This window comes from Dipteris shenzhenensis, chromosome 16 (genome assembly GCF_047967505.1).
Source record: "Dipteris shenzhenensis isolate YYH24624 ecotype China chromosome 16, Dip_SZ_1.0, whole genome shotgun sequence".
Lineage (NCBI taxonomy): Eukaryota > Viridiplantae > Streptophyta > Polypodiopsida > Gleicheniales > Dipteridaceae > Dipteris > Dipteris shenzhenensis.
In genome coordinates this window covers 7,040,935-7,067,157 of record NC_141611.1, presented here as the reverse complement: position 1 = coordinate 7,067,157, position 26,223 = coordinate 7,040,935, and the positions used below count along the sequence as shown (strand labels likewise).

General features: G+C 38.5%; 1 protein-coding gene across 1 annotated transcript; it reads right to left on the bottom strand.

Moving 5' to 3' along the window:
• Positions 1 to 4,627: 4,627 nt before the first annotated feature.
• On the bottom strand, positions 4,628 to 8,287 carry LOC147892479 (deSI-like protein At4g17486). Its single transcript, XM_087387354.1, has 3 exons — positions 7,807 to 8,287; positions 6,111 to 6,398; positions 4,628 to 5,795 (listed from the first exon to the last, which is right to left on the bottom strand). The coding sequence occupies exons 1-3, from the start codon at positions 7,934 to 7,936 to the stop codon at positions 5,464 to 5,466; spliced, it is 750 nt and encodes a 249-aa protein (XP_087243480.1). The 5' UTR covers positions 7,937 to 8,287; the 3' UTR covers positions 4,628 to 5,463.
• Between the last annotated feature and the right edge of the window lie 17,936 nt (positions 8,288 to 26,223).

Genomic DNA, 26,223 nt, shown 5'->3' with positions numbered 1-26,223 from the left:
ACAATTTTGGCATAGAAATGCTCAGGGGTGACAATTTCAGCTCGCACTCAAGGCCTCACAGTATTAAAATGTCTCCTCTTGGTTGAGTAGAAATTAGACAGTTAAAAAGAGGCACCAACTTTTAGAACTCATTTGCCGAGTAGTGTTATTATTTGTGAATAGATTTCATTTAATCAAATGGAATCAATATTAAAATGTTTGCTCTATGCTAGAATTAGATGAGTAGCCATTAGACAAGCACCAACTTTACAACTTATGAGCTGTCTAATGTAATTATTTGGTAATCAAATTCATTTAATCAAAAGGGTAGTTGTATTGTATTTTCTCTTTATCAGATGGAGAACCATCAAAGTTTTGAAGGTATGTCATGCTGACATATCACCATTACAAGTAGGCTACTCGAATCTAAAATCACTCTCTTTTTCTTCTCATAATACAGATATTTCCAATATTATCTTACAGATGGCCACATGGTTGCCATGTGATGTCCAAGCTTTCCCCCTCTAACTACTCCAAAGCACTATGGTAGCTCGTATAGTAGTGTTGTTCTCCACCAATGAGCAAACCATAAGGAAAAGACTTGCTACAAGAATAGCCCTTCGATACGACTTATGTGAGCTTTAATACCAAGTTTTGCATCAAATCTCTCTCTCTCTCTCTCTCTCTCTCTCTCTCTCTCTCTACTCCTCAAGGAAGGATCTTTATGGGATTTGCCTTTTCATGGAGACAATTTCATCCTACTTAGAGACTTCAATATAGTCAAGTCCAAAAAAGACGAGAGGCTCGAAAAAGGTTTAATGACCAGAGGAGCTAAACTTCAAAAATAGGAAGAAGCTAAGGAGAATATGTAGGTCAATAGACCTTGGTGTTTGATCTTTATTTTACTTGGTCCAATAGATTAATTAGAGAAGACAAGAGAGTGGGTAGATTAGATGAATTAAATGCCTCTAAATCTCTCTATGATTTCATTTTAAGGGTGAAGTTGAAGGTTCGTCCTTCACTGATGCTTTTGACCCTAAACTAGTGGCTTGTGTATGGACTTTAGAATGGGTCAAAGGTCTCAATTGAGATTCGATTTTTGGCAATCTGAGGGTAATTATGAATCAATTAGGAACATTTGGAACAAGGCTTTTCTGTCTAATAACACTAAAGCTAATTGTGCTAGGGGAAAGTAGCGAGTGCCACACAAAACTTCCTAGGTATGTGAGGAAAAAAACTATAGCAACTAGAGCTAAAAGAAGAGAAAGAAGAAAAGATGAATTGGAATTAAGGCCCATCTTGAACCAATCACACCTCCAATGTTGTGCTAAAGTGATGCACACCCATTTGAGGGCATGCTCTATAACTTTTTTTTATTTATTGAAAACCAAAATGGATTGAAAATTTGGAATCCAAACTAGTGGGACTACTGCATGGTGGTCTTAAAACATTGATAGTTGTTGATATTCGTATCTAGATTCACCCTAAAATAAAAGAAGTTAAAAATGTGAATTTGTGTTACAATTTTGAATTGTTTCTTTTTCCATGCACTTGCTTGCTATATGGCTCATAATGAGCATGCCAAACACCATTGCATTTCATAATACACAACATCTAACCTGATAGCGTACCTTTGGCCTATTTGTGTTTTGAAGCATTTGTGTTTGGGATATCTAATTCTATTGACGTGTATGGTTGGAGAGGGGAAAACCAATGATGGCGAAAAATTTGCTACTCCTGTAAATTTTAAATTTTCACACCTCCTGCCCATCAAATCTTGGAAGATTAAGTACGTGCAACTTGCCCCCGCCTTGCAACCTGCACGCACCCCGACATGACCTTGCGCAGACTTTGGTTTGGCATCGTCTTCTTTTGGGTAAGTTGTCTTCTATTCTTTGCTCGCCTCACAAGCTAGCTTCTCTAGGTCTATTCTAGACTAATCGTGGCCATGGCATCAATGGCAACATGCAGCTTGCCATGGATTGCAAGAGAAGCAGACAGAGGCTGCGAGATAGGAAAGCTGAAAAGCCTTGTCAAGGCACAAGGAACAGATTGTAGGTCGAGGAAAGCAATGGCACAATATCAAAACGGTAACGAAAGACACTTTTGCAACATTTACGAAGGGAGAACAGATTGTAGGTCGAGGAAAGCAATGGCACAATATCAAAACGGCAACGAAAGTCACTTTTGCAACATTTACGAAGGGAGAAACAACAAGAAGAAAGAAGACTCCTTGCAGAGCAAGAGTAGGAAGCGGTTGCAAATGCACGCATTCGATCATTGCCATCGAAGCAAAGAACATGAGCTATGGTGTAACGATTAGTGAGAGCATTCGAGACAACAACATCAGGCCCATTCAGATGAATACCAATCTTGAGTCTTCACAAGCTTTAGCCTGCACCCTAAAGTTAGTGGAGCAACAACCCTACCAACACCTCAAGAGATGCATGCCCAAGAGGTGATGCTCTCTAACCTAAGAAATAGCCTACAAAAAGTGGAAGGGGTGCAAAGCTTAGATCAACTAGCTGCAAAGAGGGCGACATTAGCTATGTTGGTGTCCCCTAAAACAAAGGAGAAATGGCTTGGACGCACAATGTCGAAGATGTTACAATCAAAAGGACAAATGTAGCTCCAATGGTTGAACATAGAGCAGAAGCAATGCACAATAATCCCGATCCGAGAAGTTTGTGTGCTTCAACAAAACACAAGAAAAGCACAGACAGCCTAAGTGCAGTAGTCATTGCTACATTGATGACATTTTGGCACGAAAATATGAGAGTTTCACCAAATACAAAGGACATATATAAAAATCAAACATGATGCAAGGTGTTTAAAGAGCATAGCATACACATACTTGATACAACGCAGGTTAGTGGTGCCTAAACTAGCCCAGTGGTTGTTTGTGATTGAGATTTGGGATAGTTTACTTGTTTCATTTCTAAAACTAGGCTTGGACTAAATGTGAGTGTCCTAAACCAACCCAATGGTTGGAACATCATTAAATTGTAGAAAGGTTTAGCTCAATCACTAGTTATGTGATTGTCTTGAACCAGCATGGTTGAATAGACATTAGTTGTTGTTAACCAGCCCAGTGGTGTGGCTGAGCAAAAAGGGAGGCTCACTGTACTGTTGTTTCATTTAAAAGAGAGCTCACTGTTTTGTTATTCCTGCATGTTGGGTCAGCAAACGGAGTTGTATCTCAACTTTATGAATCATAGTCGTCACATTTCAATTGGGAAGAGGAGCTTTGAGCATTGTGAGCCCTCGTATGTTAGGAAACTCAAAGATGGGAATATTTATTGTTTCAAAACATAGACTTTGACCTAGCCCGACAAGCTATGAATGACTTGAGATCTAGTTCTGTTGGAGCATTGCTCCATGGGGATTGATGCCCATGGCTCCTCAATGAATGCGCACTCTGTAGGCCACCTAGATCCTCATCATGTGTTGCAAGGGAGAGTAGGTTTTGTAGCCTAAGTTCTCTATGGGAGCCAGTGGCTTGTCCAAAGGGAGATCGTGAGTGACACCGCATTGAATGCATTCATGGCAAAGGCAAGCATTGCAGTCTGAAGCTGAAGAAGAAGACATTTCATATCTATCCAAATGAAATGAGGGAAGACAACAATGTTGATCTAAAATGAAGGAGATTTGAAAATATCAATGTTGAAAGATCCGATAAAAAGAGATGGCTACTATTGCATAAGAGCACTCAGCCGAGGGAGCTTATAGGTCACGTGGTTCAATCCATCCCAAAATATATGCTTCACAATTTCGTAGTCAGCTGGTAGGATAAGCAGTTTAGGACGTGCCTTGACAATTTTCCCCATGACACTATTGTCTCTGTCATAGATTTTATTGAAAATTATTCATTTCAAGATCAAGATGAGATACAAAGTGCTCACTGGTACAACAAGTAGATAACAATTCTTATGCATATCATGTACAATAATTTGCTTAATTCTTCTACGACTAATGCCAATCTGCTTGTTGACTCACAAGAGTCTAGGTCAGTTCAACACACATACCATTTCAACATTTCATATGATAGGGAACATGACACCTTATTTGTGCAACATGCTTTTCTACTACATTGGGAATGGCTTTAAAAAAAAATCCCCATGCAAAAAATATAAAACAATATTGGATGTGGTCAAATGGTGCTGCCTCTCAATTGAAATCAGCGCGTGGATTCTACTTTGTCTCAAGGTTCAAATCCCTTACCGGTCTAGACATGATGTGAAATTTCTTTGAGCTTACCCATGGCAAAGGTGTATATGATGGATGTGGTGCTATTATTAAGCAAGCTTTGTTTAAACACCAATTAACATGCCCTCAAGAAAAACTCAATGATGCCCATGATGCTGTAACATGGCTTACAGCCAACCTCTCCACAGACACCCATTCAACATACAGTAAACAAAGCCTTAAGAATAGTGTAGTACATAGAGTGTTCCATGAAGTGAAAGTAGATGAAGTGCAAAGGAGAAGCCATCACGATTAGGAGAAAATTAAAGGAGTTCATGGTTTGCACAACATGTGGGGCTTTTCAAACAACCACCTGATTAAAACAAGAAAACTTTATTGTTTCTGTAGTACGTGCATCATAAAGGATCATGATGTGAGAACATTGCAACTATGAAAGTGTTAAAAGAGTGCTCTCTGCTGGTACACATATGGGTCCAAGACAATCCTCTCTCCTGACCAAGGGTGGCCAGGACTTGTCAATTTGTCTTTATATGATTCAAATATCAAACAATTTCATGTCCTTTAAACCTGTTTTCATACTTACAGAGCCAGCTAATTGCAGGGCATCTAAAAGCAATCTAGCTGGCATTGAAGAAGCTGGAAATGTGAAAAGCCCAAAATGAATTCCACACAAAGAGAGAAAGCAAAGGAGCAAGGAGGTTTGCTGCCTGCCTTTCATGGGACTCGTTAGTCAGACCATAAGTGTCAACAGTACATGAATCCTTCCTAAAAGTGATATCACATCAGAGGGTTCAAGCTTGGGGCTCAACAAGTGTCCGAAAATCTCTCGCAGCTGCAACCGGAGGAACCAGCCAAGAAATCCTCACATAGGAGTACATGCACAAGTTTTCCCTTCAGAATGACTCTGCATATGCATGAGGACAAACTTTGACAAAGAGGCCACTGACAACGTCCCATCAAAAATTCCCCTGCCCCACACATGCCTCTCAGAGTACTGTCAACAAAACTCAAGGACAAACAATAACCTTTTAAGCAGCAACAGCTAAGCCCTGTCCCATAGATATTCACCATCAAAGCTGTGACACTCTGATTATTCTTAGAGGATTTCAACTGCCCACTAAAATACTGAGAAATTCCAGTGATTCAATGATGCAGAAATATAGTGTGTTCTTATGGGCATTGTTTTGTTAATTCACACTGTGCCAGTGCCAAATCAGTAGCAAGAACCACTTAAGAAGCAAGCAAGGACTGTTGTTCCTGATATGATCTTGAACTTGCTCATGTCTGATGGAATGCTCGCCATTTAATGGGTGCTCTACTTCTGATACAGCCCAAAAACACAACACATGTGTCATAACTGTCTGAATCTTTGTTCTCTACATTTGAACCTTTCCACTTGCAAGGCACAACTCCTTCCTTCAAGGATTGCACAAATGTAGAAGAAACTGACAGATGCCTTTTCCTTGTTGCCACGGTAGCAAAATGATCAGCTAATCCAACACATGTACCTCTGGGACCATTTCTCTGACCTTCTATGTTTTCATATTCTGGAGTATGCTGGACGCTGTTGAGATTGAGACTATCTGGTAGAAGGCAGTTACACAAAGCACCTGCAAAATGCTGGGCCACAATAAATCAGAAACCACTACACTCTCAAACAGCATTTGCCTTACGATATAACCAAGAAAGATATGCCAAAGTGTTCTCATTCATCAACTCCCAATTACAGCAAGCAGCAGCAACACACTTAGTCTGGAACTTACAATGAAGCCAACAATAATCTGCCAACTGGCCTAAAATACATCTTTTCATAACAACAACGAAACAGTACTACACCTAGCCTTCCACTTTACAACAAAACCAGCAATGATCAGTGCCTGATCACTCATACATCTACTCACTATAAGCAAAGAAAAGCACCACACCTAGCTTTGCGAGGCGGTTCACCCAGCCTGGGATCGATGAGCCTGTAAGTCGAGTAGACACATCATCACAAAAATGGTTGCAATTCTTTGCAATCAAATGATACGAATCTCCATTGTATTCACTGGCAATCTGCACCATAAACTGCCGGAGATCCTTTGGGCTAATCTGTATAGTTCCCAGAGGAATAGCCCTCCGAAATGTGTATCCAGGACAGCTACGAGGCTCAACCTCGAAAACGCCACTGGTAGGGTAGTCGTGAGCCCCAAATGCATATTCAACCCCGTATGCTACATAAGCACACACTTAAAGTCAAAATCTTAGTTTCAAAAATCTCATTACAAGTAGAAAACTTTTTTCCCGAAATCCAGCAAGCTCTCTTTACTGCACTAGGAATCACAAAAGCTAAAAACAAAGATGTACAAGATGAATTCAGATGCCCGTGTAAAAGGGAAACGAAAGTGCAGTTTTTTTACTTTTGACACTTCAATCACAAAGGCCAAACAGTCAAGTTTCAACTCCATCAAAAACAACTTCATAAGCCCCAACTCTAGGTATAGATCCTTGTAAAAGCACATGCCCACAATCCAAAGTTGAAGGGAGACAGAGAGACAATCATTAATATCACATGGATACAGGCTTACCAAAAATCTCTTCATCCAAACTGTATACAGGTCCTTATGAAAACAAGATGATTCCATTTTGGCATCCCCCAAATGAATTAGAAAAGGTACATAATCAAGAGAGAGAATGATAACAATAGAAGCAACAACTTCAGCTGGCCACCGGAAATCCGAAGCAGTCTGTAAGTAGCACAAAAGCATCTAGAATCCACAAACACGCCCTGGAAGCAACCATGATAATCTACTACCACTGTGCAAACAATCAACACGAGAGACGTGGCAGGGACTAGATTCCCGATTAACTTGATCAAGGCACGACACTAGGTGTAATTCTTTCATCTCACCCTACATCTAAAAGAACAACTCTATATTCAGTTTCTATCAAAGCTGTAGAAAAGAAGGGCAGACGAGATATGATAACGCTGGCGGTTGGCAGAAGGCTTAGATAGGCGTCATCCTCATCCCCGCTAATGCTCGTTAAGGCAATAATAGTCAATCTTTGAAAAAGCGTTGGCGTATAGTTCCAATTTACATATCTTTTCAGATGACTATGCACTGAAACACAAACTGGCCATCACAAGACAAATCAAAAAGTGAAACGGTCGTCCACCGGAGAGTTGAGCGCATAATCCCAAAAATTGACTCTTGCTAACACACACGTAGTCGGGAAGAATTTCAATGGCAACCAGCAGTTCCTACTGGCGAGAAGTGAGAGTGCACAGCATTTTACCAGAGGACGAATCGACGGATAATAAGTCGAGTTAGAACGGAAGGACGAAATAAAGAGATTATATGCAATGCGAAGCGATCTGCGGTACGGAACGCGTTCTGCGTGGGAAAATAACGGATCAACGTGAAGTCTTTAGAAAGTCTTGTCTTAATAACATGACTTGCCTCGATAAGAGCGCTCAATAAAAAAATTTCTTCAAGCTTCAAACAAACAGAACAGTTCGGATGAACGACATGTCTGTGTTACAATACCAAGTCTTCTTTCAGCGTGTTTGCTCGTTTTCTGGAAAGAGAACGATTTGCTTATCTGGCAAAGCAAAATGAGGATGTAGAGCTTCAGACTCACCTTCAACCGCAGAATGGTAGACACCAAAGCCGATCCAGTACATGTACCCGTTGAAGGGCGTTAGGTCATAGACATTGAGGTAAAGTGTCTCCCCGCTACTTTTTGATGGCAAAGTTCGCCGTCTGAACATGTTAGGGATGAGACCAGAGATCGGTTCAGGACTGCGTCATAGGCCAAGCTGCGTGCAAGCAGCTGCAAGAAAACCCTGCAAAGAAGCACGGCGAGATCAGATGTGAAAGCGCATGTTGAATGAAAGGCAGGCAGAAAATCGATAAGAGAGGAGCAAGAAGAGGCAGCGTACTGAGGAGGAGGAGGAGGGCGAGGGAAACGAGGAAGGAAGAAGCCGCCATAGCCACAGGTGGTCCTCCTCGTCGAGCTCCATGGAACATTTTACAACAGTGAAGTATACATACACCATCTGGTCATTGGTGATACTCACAAAGCTCTCCCTTTCTTTCTCTCTCCCTTGCGGCTTTCACCTTTATTAGTCTCGAATCCAAATGGGGGTTGAGTGGTTGGAAGTCACATGCTAAGGAGTGAAGGGCCCCCCCTCCTACCTCCTTTCACCCCAGTAGAGAGCAACCGTCAAGGGTACCTCTGTCCCCTATGGACAACACTCTTGGAAAATTTTCCCTATCTCCACATCAACAATGACCTCCCGAACTGAATGTCTTTGACCCAACACACAGCTTTGAGGTGCACAAGGAAGCCATGTCATCTCATTCAACCTGCAAATATTGACCTCAATCTCTTTGATCAACTTCTTGTTGTTGCCAGCTATGATAAGGTTATCCACATAGAGTGGAATGATAGAGCATCTACATTCCTCTTTCACATACTCCACATGATTATGTTCACGTCTTATGAACCCTTTGTTGCTTGAAATATGTGTCAATCTTAGCTTTTGAGACTTGCTCAAGACCATATAGGGCCTATCCTATGCATAAATATTGTGACCAATCTTGCCTTGGACTTGTCTAGACTTCCATCACCTTAATGCTTGATCTTGTAGACCCACTATGACATTCTTGTGCTTGGGTGGCACAACAAGCCTTATTCTTTAAAATGCCATGTATTCTCATCCATGGCATGTATCCATCCATCTATTTGTAGTACCTCTTAAAAGATAATGGGGCCTTTTGACTTGAGCCACAAACATCTATAGACTACTCGTCGCTATCTTTAATTCTTGGTGTTCTATGCTGCATGTCTTGGCAATGTCTTTTGCCTCATACACAAACCTTCTGGCCCACCTAAGCTACATCCATTACCATCATGGCATCTTACTTGCTTTACTTCTTATCAAACCCCATATCACAAGAAGCTACTAACATTTATGCGTTGCTGGACCTTACAGCTTGTATGCTTTGTGTTCTTTTGCATATCCAACCATGATGCACTTTTGCATATACATGAAGTTAGTTGATCTACAAATTCTTAGATACTCAACAATAGAGACTAGGCTTGTGTCTAGTCCATAAAGCATGTAAGGGGGTTCAATTTATCAAGTAAACTACTACGGATATCCCTTCTACACAAAATTTCTCAGTCTCGCACATTCTGCAATGCTGCAATTCTTTCTCTTTGCTACATCATTTTGTTGTTGTGTATTAGTAAATAAGAATTTTCTGTGTATTCCCCATTATTTGCAAAACTTAGTGAATTCTCTACGTATCCCCTATTGTTTGCAAATCTCAATAAATGCTATGGAGACATATTCTTACACATTGCTAGATCGAAGGCACCTAAATGAAGAACCAATTTGAGATTTTGCACGTGCCATGAGCTCTTGGAACCTTTCCTATAGTTCAGACCTTTTCTTCATAAAATAATGAACACTTTGCATGTATAGTCATCTATGAAGGCAACAAAATTAGAGCAAAATACCCTTTCCATGTATAGTGACAACTTTCGTTACATTCTTGGACCCTTAGTTATGATGTTTAACCATAGATTAAGTAGATTGGACCCAGGTTTATTATGTTTCAAGTGATAAAAGGCTTCTCTAACTATGAGTTGCAAGTGATAAAAGGCTTGACTAACTATGAGTCAAGCTAGGTGTGTGTACACACACACACACACACATTAATTTTGCTTAATAATTTATCTCTCTCACTCACACACACACACTCACACTTCCCATGTCTCACACATGCATGCACTCTTGATGGCTACACAAATTACCCTGGTATGTTTCCCCCCCAATCATTTAATTGATCTTTCTAAGTTAATGTTTTATTTTTTAAAAGAAATATATTTTTTGGTTTCTACCATGTTACTTTTGTAACCTCCCTGGACGGTGGTTGAGCTTTGTAACCTACCCATACTTAACAAACTTTCCCACTCACTTAGAGGCTACAAAAATCCTCCTTTTCACATTTTACGCAACCCACCCTACCCCCTTTAGTCTCTCTGTATTGTAGCAATTAATGTAACCTTCCCCCCCCCAATTTCGGTTTATTTAATCCTTGTACTTAGTGGTATGGCTGTAATTAGAAACCCTTCTACACATAAACTACCCCTCTTTATTCACACACACTTTCTTGTGCAAACCCTTACTTTGGGTCAATTCTAACTCCCTTTCTTAGACCGAAACCCAAACTTTCTATCAAAGTAAAGAAACACTAATCCATTAATTTTGGTATATACATATTGAAATGTTTATAAATATATATATTATCTATGTACTCATGTTTAAGAATATCCCAAAACCCGCCAAGGTCTATGTTTGGACTTAAATTTTAATTTTCCTACTACCGGTACACTTACATTAACTTAATTTCCCTTGTAAACCTAGGCCTAGACACCACCCTCACTGCCCTAGTCCTTGCATGGCATGAAATAATTATGCTAGGCTCTTGAAACGTGGTCTCTTGTAATGCTTTTTGTTGAGTTGTGTGCTACGTGCATTTCATCATGGCGTGTACTATTAATTGCATGATAACTCCCTTGTACACTACTGTGATTTCCCTTCTTCTTCATTTGATCAATTGTCTGTTGAGAGACCTTCTTCACTCTCCCTTCACATTCTTATGGACAATTCACAGGTGTTGCCTCTTTCTCGCTATCAATTTTATTTTTTGCTCCCACTATGTGTTCTCCCTACCTGTGAATTGGCATCATAAACTCCTTACCTTCATTGGAAACACCCCTCTCCTAGGGTGCTAACTCCATTTAGTAAGAAAACCTATCAAAATCTTGAGTATGAGATGATTTTAACAATATGCCATGAGTAGAAATTATTCAAATTAACATGGTTGTGTTCTCCACTAAAAGAGCTTCAAATATGTCTTTACACCTTGAAATTTGGGTAACACATGAAAAGTTACATTTATTTGAAAGGAGATGGGTTTTCATATTTTAGTGTGTTTTTTTTTAACCCACCCTCATCCAAAAAACCCCCCCCTTGGGCCTCACATATTATGAAAAATATGTACAAATCTTAAAATCTTGCATATTTTTCAAGGTATATACCCTATATTTGTGGGAGGAGGGACATGAATTTTTCATATTTTTCCCTTGCATATTTGAAAACTTTAAAGGAAATCCATGCATATTATATATGGACCTTGTCCCCCCATACCCTGGATTTTGGATGAGAGTAGCAACATATTACATATTGAGTTGGCGCCCCAAGACCCATCTATCTCCACTAGCAACCCACGTCTCCCTTTCAGCATTCCTCCTTGCTCGTAGCAGTGCCAATTTTACATGATTGTCACTTTCATGACCATAAGCCTCAGATCCTTCTCAGCTACCTTTATTATATACAAGCCCTCGGTTCACTCGATGGCATGAACTTCTGACTTTGTGAGCGTTTTATTACTCCTAACTACATGACCATTGATACAAGTGATTTTGATCATAGTGTTTTGCGTAACAGTTGCTATGGCACCTTCTCCTTCCTCCTTGTGCTTCTTTCTTTATTGATTGCGTGATACTTTTGCCAACCCGTATCTGGCTCCCGTCTTCTCTTAGTTGCATCCCTCTTTCACGTCTTGGCTTCCCTCCTCTACGAGTTCTCTTTCTCCTTCCTTCGTGGTAGTTTTTCTTTGTTGCAACCTGTCTTTGTGCCACTTGATCACCTCTCCTCGTGATTTGGTCTTTTCACGCCGACCAAGTTCCTTTTGGTTGGTGCTCCTTTTGCTTATTCCTTTGTGGACAGTTTGTTGCTTCAATGGCACCCTATGATGACCATGCAAGCAGGTAGTTCCTTTCACATTCAAGTTGCAAGGGAATATTTTCAGCAACTTTGACTTCGTGCCCTCAGTTTTTGCTTACGGGCATTTTTTTAGCGAGGGCTCATGTGTATGCTCCTCCTCGTTCCCTTATGACACCCTGGTTCTTCTCTCTTTGTACACCCTGGTCTTCTTCTTTTCAACACACCCTTTCTATGTTCATCTCTACAACTATAAGGTATGGAATGTCTAAGCTCATCTGTGAGCTTCGAAGTTTGCCACCTTAGCACATGGACCTAGATTCACCTCTGGTTACTTCATAGGTTTATGTCAATTTCTTCCTTCTTTTACGTGAGTTCCTCTGTTCTTGCAACACGAGCTCATCTGATCATTCTACTTCTAGGTTTGCATCCCTCGATGCAGTTCCAAATGTAGAACTTGTTGCATTGCAACTCCCACGTCACTTTTTATTTCTCTTGTGTCGCCTCTTGTTGCCATATATATATATGTGCTTGTATTTATTTTATTACTTCTTTTTAACTCTTTTTGCACTCATCTATTAATTTTTAGTCTTGTGCTTACATTTACATCCAGCTATAATTTATAATTATATGTTTAATTGGCTCTTTATGTTGATTTCTTTTATAAATTGCGTTTTGCTCCTTTGTAGCTTTATTACTCTTTTTGTCGCAAGTTTTTCCTTGGTTACTTCTTTTTATCTTCGTTTAGCTCTATACCTATATTAAGTGCTTATATATACATATATATATATATCTAGTTAAGTTTATATATTTTTTTAACACTCTTGTTTACTTTTTTTTAGTTGAGAAGTTTTCCATCTTTCTCTTTTCTAATTCCCTTTTCAATCATTATTGGCTTGAATGCATTTTTAAAAAAATTAGTCATTGGTATCTATTTATAGGTGTGGCTGACCCCCATCATGTCTCTAAACCATGCAATCAACTTGCCCATTCTTTATTGCCTGAATCTTTTATAAAATGTAATTTACCTGCTTTATCTCTTATATTAGTTTTTAAAAAAATTAGTACTAGCCTTAATTAATTAAACCCCCCTCCCTTTTTTTTTATTTTAGGGATACTCCTTCAAAATTTAATTGCAATCTTTAAAGTGTAGCTTTAATTCATGCTTGAACCCCCTTTTTTTCATTTTTTCATCACCACCCTTGGGAAGTGCTATAGTTATTAAAAGATTTGGTGATTTTCTATGCATTATATGTCTATTCTAATGTGCTCTAGGTGTCTCTAAAATTTACTTGTCTAAATCTTTTATGCTTTCCTCCCTTTTCTAAAAAAAACCTTAACCCCATCATATGTTTGTAATTCATTTGGTACCCTAGCCCCCAGCTTTAATCCATTTACTTTATTTGGCCCAAATTACCAGTCAAGGTCGAGGATGACCCCCTTAGATTTTTTTTTGCTCTCTCAAAATTCTTTAGAATGTAAACCCCTAGTATTTTTTTACATTCCTTTAATGCTCCTTTTTATCGTAGGATTCCGAAAGGTGTGTTTATGTTCTTTGCTAAAGCAATAACAAGCCAGGGGATATAGGCATTACCTATCTACCCAAATTCAACTTCATTGTTCTAACAACAACTGGTTGGTTTGGATGGTGGCAGGTAAGTAGACCCTGACCTTGGAGCCTGGACTACTTGATGGATTTGGCACTTGTGTACTAATTATTTGCTTGAAGTTTGCAAACTCAGTATAAAGAACAATTCTATTACCAATCGTCTTGCTTTCCTTACCAAATTTTTGGATTGCAATATAGTCAAAGGTTACTTCAATTTAGTTTTCTTAAAAAAGTTCAATCCATTGCTTTTTATAATCATCCAAATAAGTGAATTAATTGTATGGTTCATTTATTGATGGGATTATTAAATCTAAACACACACACACACACGTGTGCACACACACACATAGTGAGCCATCATAGGATAGAGCAAAAATTCTTGAGATTAGTACATCAGGTTGTCTAGAGGGTCTAAAATGCACCTTCACATGATTGGCGGAAGTGGATATTGGATAGGGATTGTATGTGGATGATGGAGACTTGGGTCTATTTAGTGTGTGGACATGCCCTTGTATTGTGTGGATCACCCTAGCCCTCCATGTTTTAAGGATGATAGTAAATACCAAAGCTTATGTGTTGACTCTACTTGTGTGGTCCTCTAGTATCTCTCTCTCCTCTCCCTCTCGTGAGCATCTTCTACTCTTAGTGCACTCAACTTTATAACATGATATCAGAGCCTCTATGCTCTTCTCCCTCTTCTCCTTCATCTTGTTTTTTGGTTCTCTCAAGCTTTACTTCAAGGTGGTTGGCTTGCTTGTAATAATCGACATTTGGAGGCAGCTAAAGGCTTGATTCCACACTGGAGGCTCTTTATTTCTCAACCCTTCATTTGGCTTTGTGGTATCTCATCGAGGTCTTCCTTGTGAAGGTTTGGATTACTCGAGATACTTATAGTCTATTGTTGAATCCATTATGCAGTTGCTACTTCTCTTATAGTAGTTAAGGAGCCCTTTTTCTCTAAGTTTATTGCGCTACTATGTCACTTGAGCTGTGAGCTTGCATAATCTTCAATGACGATGACAACAATTTCTATTTAGCATATATTGGAGGATGTTGTTTAGTCTCACAAGTTCTACAAGAGGAGTGCTCTAGAGAACTCATGCTATTTGTCTCTACTTTTTGAAATATATAGAGTTCTATTGACTTTGGTCTCTACTGACACTTTAGCAATGGATATCTATTGTCACAATCATGGTTTTTACTGCTACTATAGGTTTTGTTGGCTAAGGGACGTTTTTATCCTCTATCCTTAAACCATTGTAGAGCTATTACATGGTATTTACACATTGCTTGTTCGTTATCACTTGAAGCAATTGGCACCATAGCCACGATTTCTTCAACAGCTCTACTACCGGCTCAACAAAAGACTTCATACTCTAGTGCACTAGCATTCTTTTGATGTAGGATGCAAGAGTTATCTATAGTCGTCTATCACGAGTCCTTGGTTATCAATCTCTAGCAAGCAACAATACTTCTTTTCTGTTGGTGGCTTCCCAGGAGGAGTTTTTGCGACTATCTATAATGCATCTCATGATTTTCATTATCACTGGTTGTAGACTTATCTCTACATGTTGCTATGAAGACAAACAATGATTATTAAGGTTATTGGCGCTCTTGTAAAGTATTCGCTGGCATATGAGGCGAGTATCCTTTCTTTTTCAGCTTCGTTCTGCTAAGGGTATTGTGAATCTCAAAGATCTATCCTACTGCCTCATTACACTATAATTTTTGAGATCTGGTGAGGAGTATAAACAACTATAATGCCCGTGATAGGTCATAGAAACTCTCATGGTCAAGCTTTGTGTGAAAACCTTCTTCTTCGTTCGACAACATTGGTAGCTAAGGTGCTGAATTGACGTGGAAAATTAATGGGCAACACCTCAAAGTCTCTTTTCTAAGGTTTATTCTTAGTTTACCATTAAGTTGACTAGCCTGTCTAAGCCTATTTGTGCCTATTTTTCAGTATTCATTTTTACCTATTTTTAGCAACCTCTAAGAGACTCCTTATCCCTTGATTTTTTCCTATATATTGGGAGGTTATTTTTTCTTCGGTTGCCGTGTTGTGGCAAGTGCTTTTATATATGGCAAATTTGTATAATGAAACTCTTGTTTATCAAGAGATTATTGTCATATTTGTTCGAGAGAAGCAACAATCCTATGCATTCAATTCATTTGGAGGAAGATGAGCGTGCTTACACGCATATTTTGGTACATGTTGATAATAGGCTTTTTTGCCATTTTGGTAAAGCCACAACATCAAAATCTTCATGGGAATCTATGGAGAAGCCACTTTTATAGTGGTGTTTATTTTTTGACTCTTATTATGTTTGTATCCTCATTTAAATGCTCTCTCTCTCTTGTACTGGAATAGACACTACCATGCCATATGACATCGGTAAGACCTTCCTATAGAATCATGTACCAATTTATGTATGTGATTATTAGAGACATTGATGCTACAAGATGCATTACATCTATAGAGTCATTCTCCATAATCAACACACTGCCTCATTATGTAGTGAGTTGCATGAGTTAACACCATGTCATTCTTAAATTCCAAAACCTTGTAAAAGCCTGTTATTACTAATAAAGGCTATCCTCCATTCAATCACATGATGTTATTGCAATACTCTACCTAGCTCGTATTGAGGGGGAGTCTTGAGATTAGTACATTTGGTTGTCTAGAGGGTCTAAAATCCTCCTTCACATGATTGGTGGAAGTGGATATTGGATAGGGATTGGTTGTAGATGATGGAGACTTGGGTCTATTTAGTGGGTGGGCATGCTCTTGTATTGTGTGGATCACCCTAGCCCTCCATGTTTTGAGGGTAATAGTCAATACCAAGCTTATACATTGAATCTACTTGTGTGGTTCTTTATTGGCTCTCTCCTCTCCCTCTCGTGATCATCTTATTCTCTTAGAGCACTCAACTTTGTAACATACATGATTGTACATCCATAGCTATGTTGTTGATTTTGTTTCACAATCAATGCAAACAATATATCTTTTTGTCAACATTTGGTCCAACGCTACCAACTTGCAACCAATAGATGTGTGCAATGCATACCCTTTTGTACATTATATAGGGTCACAAGCGAATCTTCATTACCCATTCATAGCATTTCCAATGTGCAAAATTCAAAAGATCTTTTAATAAATTTCTAATGGTTAGACATCAACTTGACTATTAACATGATTGCTTATTATGCTAACCTTCAAATTGGTGGGGATGCAATAACTAATTCAATGGCACATTACACTAATACACTCATGGTTCATGAAAGTGTTTGCATGAATGAAATAGCATATACTCATGTAAAGTGGCTAATTGTGTGGACAAACTAGCATGCATAATTAAGTGGCAAGCCCTAGTATATCTAAATCCAATGTTACAAGAATAGACATAGTGAGATGGCAAAGGGTTTGTGTATCTAAAAAGTAAAGCTTGAAAAATTTTCACTAAAACTCGTGAGAATGCACAAAATTTTAATAGAAAAGGACAAATAGCATGTAGGCAAGAGGCTCTATTCTATATGCAGTGATGTTTTTTTCTCAATTTTAAGACATAAGCTATAGAACTTGTTGGATTTCTTATTGCTTAATACTAAAGAATGTCGACAGAGGAGACAATGACATGGTAGAGGCATACTAGAATTTTGAGAATAGTGTTCAACCAAGTTTACTACATTTCTAGGATGGTGTTTACACGATAGATCCTAATAGTAAACTCATATAAACCATTGAGTTAATTTTTTAATCATCATTAACATCTCAAATATAGGTTTAAGATCCTTAGGAAGAAGGTGGAACCTAGTTAACCCATAAAATGTTTAATAAGAGTATGAAAAGAAGTTTTAATCATGTATCAGGAAACTCCCATTGAGTTTATAAAACTACAAATCATTGACATTTTGAGCTAAGCCATAAAATTTTCAAGAAAAAGGGAGTAAAAGACTTGAAATATCAAGAAGTGTCATGATCCCTTGGTAAATGCATACAAGCAACAATGTCTGTTTCTACATATTTTGCATGAAAAGTGATGGGATGTGAGGCAATCATTTATTCATAAGAGATCAAAGACTTAGATGTAAACATTTGGTGGTTTTACAAACCTAGATTGAGTGATTTGAAAATATAGGCACTTTAAAAATACAACAGCATAGCTTCTTGAAAGATAACAAGGAATGTCTAAAAAGACGATAATATGGAGGTTATGCTCAATAGCAAGGGAAGAGTAGTCAAATTGAAATCATCCATATTATGGTTGAAACTAAGGGGTTCCACTGCAAATACCTGATTGGAACTCCCCCATAGAGCCAGAGCCTCCAAGACCCGGTGGAGAGTAGCCACACATTTTTGAAGATCTTGCAATACAAACAAACATAATTGTATAAGATGTAACCAACAACATATTTTAGGTGATATAACAATATAATAAGATGGTGGGAAGAATGAGATAGCTCCTTTTTGAAGTTAACAATCTCAATCATCTTCATTGAGCTAGAGAATAGGTATTGAACTATCTGAATCAATTTGAAAGTCACCACCCTACCATATAACTCTTCTACCCCAGACACATATTGGTCATAGGGAAGGTCTATGGTGTTACCCTAGCATAGTAGATATCACTTCCCATACCACAAACATCCCCAAGCATTAGACTAGTAGATTGCCAGCCTACCATGCCTATGGCAAGATCCACAATCTATATACTTTGATCAATGAACGACCAAGGCCCGAGCCCTCATGCCAATATATAGCCTACGCCATGGCTAATGATATTTTGAATGCTCTTTATCCTTTATACTTCTAATTTAGATGGTATTTCTTAACCTTATCCCTAGGGCAGGCCTTCCACCATAGGCAAATAGAGCCTCTAAAGTCTCCCCTAATCCTTGGGCTAGCTACTAATAGAAACTTTTGGGTAGCCAAGGATGTCACACACTTCCGTCGTCAAGGTATCCTCATAAATTGAGTTTGGAAAACCTTTCTCTTTAAACTGGTAGTCTCTCTTCAATTGGATCCACCAAACATGTAGTCCACAAATGCAATGAATTTTGACTTCATTCCAAGCTCTCAAACTTCTAGAACTTAAATTGGCACTTCATAAATAACTCCTAATTAATCCTTATGGTATCCTATATCATTCTTAGTCATCACTAAGAGGATGCTTAGGTTTGATCATTAACAGGATATAATTCTACTTAGGAATCTAGTTGACTAAAACGCTCTCTATCATGCCAATTTATTCCTCCATTTGCATGTGAAATAAATTCTAGGTCTTCTAGTTAGACTTTCAGCTCTTCTAAAACATATTTCTTTCTTATTGTACATAGAAAAGAAGTATATGATTTCTAGAATTAGAGAGAGTTATATGTCAAACATGATCAAAGAGTAAAATCCAAACCATGTAATAAGGATACCTAGGTGTTTTCCAAGTCTAAAATAACTTATAGGCACACACACCATTACATCCTATTTCTTAAAGACCTTCCCAAATATATCTCTATTAGACTCCATCATGTGCTACCTTTAGCACTTCCGATAGCCTCTCTTTAGTTATGCAAGAGACTATGCATAACCTACAAGGATTACCCATGTGCGTACTATTCCATGTCTTATTAAAGTGTAAGGATATTAAAGATTTGGTTAAAGTGCCTATCTAATTCCCAAGCTATGGCCTATAGCCATCCATGCGTATTATTGGGATGTACCTATCCCAATCTATAGTCACGGGCTTCACTATAACCATTACATGCTTAGTATAATCATGGGCTTCACTATTGGAATGTACCCGAGTCTCCCAATCTAGTGATTAACTTGAGACACATGACCTAGGCATATTCTCTAGTATGATCTATCCTTACTAGTTGCAACTCGATAATTTAAGGATGATCAACCAATCATAGACCCAATTTCATTCCAAAAAAGCCTCCTTATCCTAAAAAGTCTAGTCAACTTCACGATTTTGTCACCAAAAAGAAACTACTTATTTCCAATAGTTGACTAGTAGGTTTATGATATGTATCAATTCAATAAGCTCAATGACTATTATTGAAATTGTCTCTTATCCTCGTTTCCTCTTCTTATCTTGTCCAAGGTAATTGAATCCTATGTCAATTACCTTGGACAAATTTATCCCCTTTCCTAAAAAATTCACCAAAGGATATAACATATTAATTGGTCTAAGGTGTTCCACTCAAGAAGAAATTGTTGACTTGATCAACACTTCACCACAGAGGCTCACTGGATAAACATTTTTCCATCTTATGCAATCAATTTTTAGGTCTGTAGACACCAAGATTATTCATGTAGTTCCTAGAATTTAGATTCATAAGAGACCTCAAATTTCCAAATCCATGTTGATCTAGTAAATAAGACCCATATTTATAAAACATCAATCCTTAGTAGATTGGACACCATCTTATCATTCTCAAAATTCATATTCTCAATAGCATTGGATCTCACATCCTAGATGTCTTATCATAAATGTCCAAGTATATTTAACTTGAGACTTGCGGATGATAACAAATTAATCTTTCGGTGAAAACTTACTACTGTAGTGCATATATTTAGTTGTTATGCATTTTCCATTTTGTTTGGTTTTTCTCTCACCATGAGATCTCAAATTCAAACCCAAATATTATGACCTTTCATCCCTTCTTTATCCCAAATCCTCTTAAGGGCTCCATATTCTCATATTGCAAAAATACCAGACTGCATGTTGTAATATTCCCAAAGTTCATCTATTGCATTGATAACTAGTTAGACATCTACTATAGCCTCCATATCCTCTACCATAGTCACACATCACTTGTCCAAAAGGTAAGCAATATGATCCTAATGCCTACCTTAAAGAGAAGTACCCAAAATCCAACAAGTAATTCCAATGCCATTCCACCACTTTTCATTCAGTGGACATACTAATACCATCAGAAGGATTAGCTGGGCCTCATCATATGAATCTCGGTTTTATTTGCTAGTTGTGTAGCAATAATTTTCAATTCCTTTTGGGTCATTCTATTGGAAATTCAAGGCATAGGTTATGTCTACAAAAGGAAATGTAAATATATGTAGCAAGCATAATTTTTCTTAGCAAACCTTGTTTTTAAAATAAAATCACGCCTTAAAAAAGGAAAACATCGTGAAAGAAATAATCCTTTGTTATAAATACTAATTGAATTGAGGAGAAATTTTCATACTCACTGATGGGAGTTGTGTGAACTTTCTCAATTTATAGCATTGGAGCATGTATAGGCTCATGGGAATCCACCCTCAATGGGGTGGGGAGGGACAATGCAAGAGGATAGCTTATAGGCTCTCTTCTTGATGGGCATGGATGGGGGAAGCTATTCTTAATGGAAAAACATGGTGATGGAGAGGGACGGAAATGATGAAGCTTTGTCCAACAAATGAGGGAGCTCAAGGTAAAATTATGAAGTGTTTGAATGGAAGAACATATAGAGCAACATAAAGCAATTGCAATTAGTAAAATGAACAAACATGTTTGAATGTGTGGATTGTTTTCCTTGTGACAATCAGCGTCGTCATTTTGGGTGCTACATGCAATGGCCCTCCTTTCAATGCTTGCATGAATATTGCATGATGCTACCAAATGGTAGAATTAATTCTCATTCCCCACACTTGTGAGTGCTCTCTTCCATGAGCATGCCACCATAAATAGGAAACATGAACACTAATAGCTTGGTAAGGCTTTACCTTACTGCTATTAAACAATGAGGGTATAATTCACCCTTACAAGTTGGCCAATTGGGCTAAGCCATTGTTGAATACCTTAGTTAACTAGAAGGGTCTATTCAATTTGATATTGAGATTGGGTTTAAGTGGATCAAGCTTGGCATTATATAGTAGAATGAGCATGTTATTTTTTAGCTTTTCTTACAAGATGCTGGTCATGCCAGGACTTTTGTCTTTTTTGAATCACCTGTAGTGCTTATTGTTTCTAGTACATACTCGTCTAGAGTAGAGATTCAAACCTAATAATTTTCACCATTAGGGCCACATTGCTCAAAGCCCAAATTCATCCAGCTCTGCTAACTATTGGAGTCATGGGTGGATCACTACTTATTTATCGATTTGGTGTGTAGCCCACCACCACCCATAAGCTTAAGACAAAAAATTCTAAAGTTACCATTGCTTCCAAACCATAAGAAATCCAAGAATAGGCTCAAATTGGTGGTTCCCTTGTAGGGTGCCTTGTATGCCTTCAAAGCAACGTTTTATTTGGTATCCTAGTCTTGTATTTCCATAAAGCATCATTCAATTTGGCATGCTTATTGCCTTGGTGAGGATGGATTTCAACACGTTATTTGTGGACTCACCTTGGCCATTTTACCTTGATTAGTAGATTGTCACACCTAGTGTATGATCATAACCTATTTGGTATGTGTGAACTTAACAACTCATTCATGAAGTTTGTTCCTTGGTTGTTGATGAACTTGATGGGGCACCCATATTGGTGGATGATATTTTCATAGTTTGGATGTTCTCTAAGCTGAGTTGTCCTTTATTCCTTGTTCTTCCACCCACTTGGTGGCATAGTCTATGTTCTCTAAGCTGATTTGTCCTTCATTCCTTGTTTTTCCACCCACTTGGTGGCATATTCTGTGTTCTTCCATCGACTTGGTGGCATAGTCCCTCATTTCCTATTCTTCCACCCACTTGGTGGCCACCATGATGATGTAAGTTTTTTGCGTGTGTTGGGAATACAGTTCAAGAGGTCCCATGAAAGTGAGTCCTCAATGCTAAAATGCTTCCCATGGTGTGCTTGGGTTTAACAACATGTGATGCTATGGCATAAGACTCTTTATACTTTGGCACACATTGCATTCTATGCATCAAGTGTGTACATCCTAGAAAAGGGAACTCCATATAACCTGGCTTGGAGTAGTTTCTTGGCCATGAGTTTGCTACTAAAGTGTCCTCTAGTGAGCGTTGTGTGTGCCTTGCTGAGTATAACAACCCATTCATGTGGATGGACCCATCTCCACAAGACTCCATCTATGCCTGGGTGGTAGAATTGTCCTCCAATTAAGCTATACCTCCAAGATCTCACTGTGAGTTGCCTACACTTGTCTCAATACATTCCTTTAGGGAAGATTGCCTTTGAGAAGTACTAAAGCATGTCCTCATACTCATTCTTTGGGATGTCAACTTTAAACAAATAGGCATCTGAAGCTTGGCATTGACTCCCTTTTCCTTGTCTAGCATTGGTAGGCTCAAGAGGTAGCATGCACTGACAAGTGTCTTACTAGGCTTGTAAATGATTTTGAAATTGAATCTTTGTAATAGTAGCATCCACCATACTAGTCTCCCTTGGATGAATGTTTTTTTAATTAGATAAAGCAATGTTTGGTGATCAACTTAGAAAAAAAATGGGGCCTATGTCTTGGTGGTTCTTGGGTTCATTAGGTGGCTAGCATAGTAGATTGAGTAATCTAACCATCTAGCTATGCCAAGATGATACTTATAGCATACCCTGATGAATAAACATGTACGTGGAATAAAACAATGCATCTTGTTTTCATTGAATGGGCCTTATCATTGCTTGGTTCTTCAATTCTTAGAATGTTATAGACATTCCTATATTCTAATGGAACTGTGTGTCTTTATTGGTGAGCTAGTAGAGTGGTGTGGCGATTTTGGTGGTCTTTCACAAATCATTGTTAGAAATTGAAAATTTTGATGAAGGACCATAGTTGGGTTAGGTTCTTTGGTTCTAGAATTTGTTTGATGGCATCGACCTTGGATGTAGGATATCGACTCCAATGTAGAGTACACACTTGGCTAGATTCAAGTGGAAATATCTACTTCCTTGCACTTACTATAAACTTTTTTGAGGTAGGCTAAGTGACTAGTTTCTATGTGTGAATACAAAAAGCATCTAAATAAGTAGCAGGAAACTCATTCAACTACTCCTGAATGTTTCCACCATGAATTTGATGGTGCATTCCTTAGTTTGAATGGCATGATCTAACACGCATATGTGCCCCATTCGATGATGAAATACATTTTCTATTGGTCTTTTGGAGCCAAGGAAATTGGATTGTAGACACTATACCCATCCATGAATGAGCACATCTTGTGGCCCGCTACTTGGTCCAAGATATTATTGATGAAGGGGATGGGAAATGGGCCTAGGATGGTCTAGGCATTGAGTTTCTTGCAATAGACATACACTTGAACCTTCCCATTGCTTTTTAGCACTGACACAATTGGAAGGGCCAATCACTCCTATTGATTATTTAGATGAATCCTAGTCTAATTAGCCGGTCCAACTCATGTCTCACTTGTTTGGCATGGTTGGGGTCATTTTGTACCTCTATTGGTGTTTAGGTAGCACGCAAGTGGCACACCTTGCAAATCGGTTATAGCTCCAAGCAAAGACATCCCTATATCATGTGAATAAGATTTTCATCATCTTAAGTTAGGTTGTTGTCACATTCAAACTAACCTTCAGTGTCTGTGGTTCCTCATCTATGTGTACATTTGATTCTTGTGTTTGCCTTGGGGACCATAGTTTTTGCATCAAGTTGACCTATTGTCATGCGAGGCTTGGCTAGCTCTCTTTCTCCCATGATAATATCAGAGAAGTGCTCAGGGTAGAGATGTTTTTGCTCCTTGAACTGCTCATCTTGTAGATTTTATTTGATTCCTACTGCCACTTGGAAGATGTTGATCTTGTCCATGGGTAAGATGTCTATTTCCACAAACCCTAACCACATCATGTTAAATTGAACTTCCACCTCCACATCTTGTGGCTTGTGCTACTTGGGATCTTGCTAGGGTTTCTTGAGATTTTGACCTATGTATCCATAGTGCTAATGTCCTGATTTTGCTCTTTAATCATGAAGAAGCTTTTTTGGTCCAAGGCTTGCCCAAGAGTAGGGTATAGGCATTCTATTCCATTACATAATGATGAGGATCTATGTGTAGTGGACTCCTCTGATCATGATTACCACATTAGAGAGGATTCCTTGGGGATCCATGCATTCATACTTGGAGGGACATGGCTTTACGTTTTTGAGCTTTCACTTTTTCATCAAACTCTAACAAATGATGTTGACTCCCAATCCTCCATCCGCTATTGCCTAGATGTTCTTTTTCTTTATCTTGATTGTAATGACAAGAACTACGTCAAATATCACTAGGGTGTCCACAATAGAGATTGTGACTAGTGAGTTGATCATTGATGTGCTTTCATTGTGACTCATTGCAAATTTTCCTTGCATGGATGTTTTTATCAAAGCTATGCTTATATATTAATATAAATTCTTGGCGAAAGTTTATCATGCTTGTTTTTCTAGCTTCACAATATTGATAGAATGTAGTACAACTTAATATATTTTCTTTTGAATTTTGAAATAAAAAATGTAAATCTTGGCGAAACTTAATTTTTTTTTGCATAAAAGTTTCAAATCTTGGCAAATGTTTCAAATGTTTATTTTTATTAGGCCATAGATACTTTTGAGACCAATATAACAGTTTAGCTTCTTAACAAAACTAACTTGAAAAAATAATCCATGTTGCCTTGTGTAAAATTGGCAATAAGGGGATAACTACTACAATAATCCATTTACTATCAAGTTGAGCTTCATGTCTCTAAAGAATTCCCATAGTTTTTTGTTTTTTGTGCTTGGTTCCCCTCCTTAGCTTCACTCTAAGTTGCTTGTTCTTTCACTCATTGTCCAGTGGCCTTCTTGGTGCTTTTTTGGCCTTCTTCATTCTTTGGCCTACTTGGCACTTTCTTGGAGCTTTATGGTAGGAGATTTGCCCTCCAAATCCCTTGCCATGTTGGATGCAACTTCAATTTTCTCTTTCTAGGGGATGTCTCTACCCTTTGGTTATGCCTTTGAGCTTGTCACCAATCCTTTGGATTGGTTTGATACCTTGATGTTAGCCAGCTCAAGTACCTGGACCAGGGTTGGTTGACATTCTACATCTGAATCTATTTCCCTTCACTAAAATTTTCCTTTGAGTTTGATGTGCTTTTGCCATAGCTTGTAATCAATTTTCATTGGTTTTCTTCATAGATCTAGCACTTGATCTTCTTGTGTTTTTCCTCTCGGCATGGCTCACACTCTACTCAACCTCTTGATCCATAGCCTCTTCCATGGCTAGTATGGGGTGTTTAGTCTTTTAGCTTTTCCTCTTGGGTAACCTATTTAACATCGATTGTCTGCTTGTTGTTCTACCAACATTTTGAGTGATCGTGGTTGTCTTGGCACAAGCATCATAATACTTGTTGCATCATACTTTTTTGGTGTGTCCATGGTGTGAAAATTTGTCACACCACGTCTCACTAGAATCATAATACTTGGTGCATCATTATTCCTGGGCGTTTTCATGGTGTGAACATAGTACTTTGTGTGTCATTAGCTTTAGGCTTTCCCTGGAGACCTAGCTCTTGACATGCCTTCTTGAGTTGTTTGTCTTCTACTTGGGTTTGCCAAAGCAATGAATTGGTTGAGTCGTCCTTTCTAATTCTTCGTGGGGTTAATTATCTCCAATGAGCAAACATTCATGCTTGTGCCACTAAACATCCCAGTGCATCGCACATTGACATCCAACAAGGTGCTTAACTGATTGATCATGGCCCTTATGCAAAGCACACAAGCTTGGATTTAT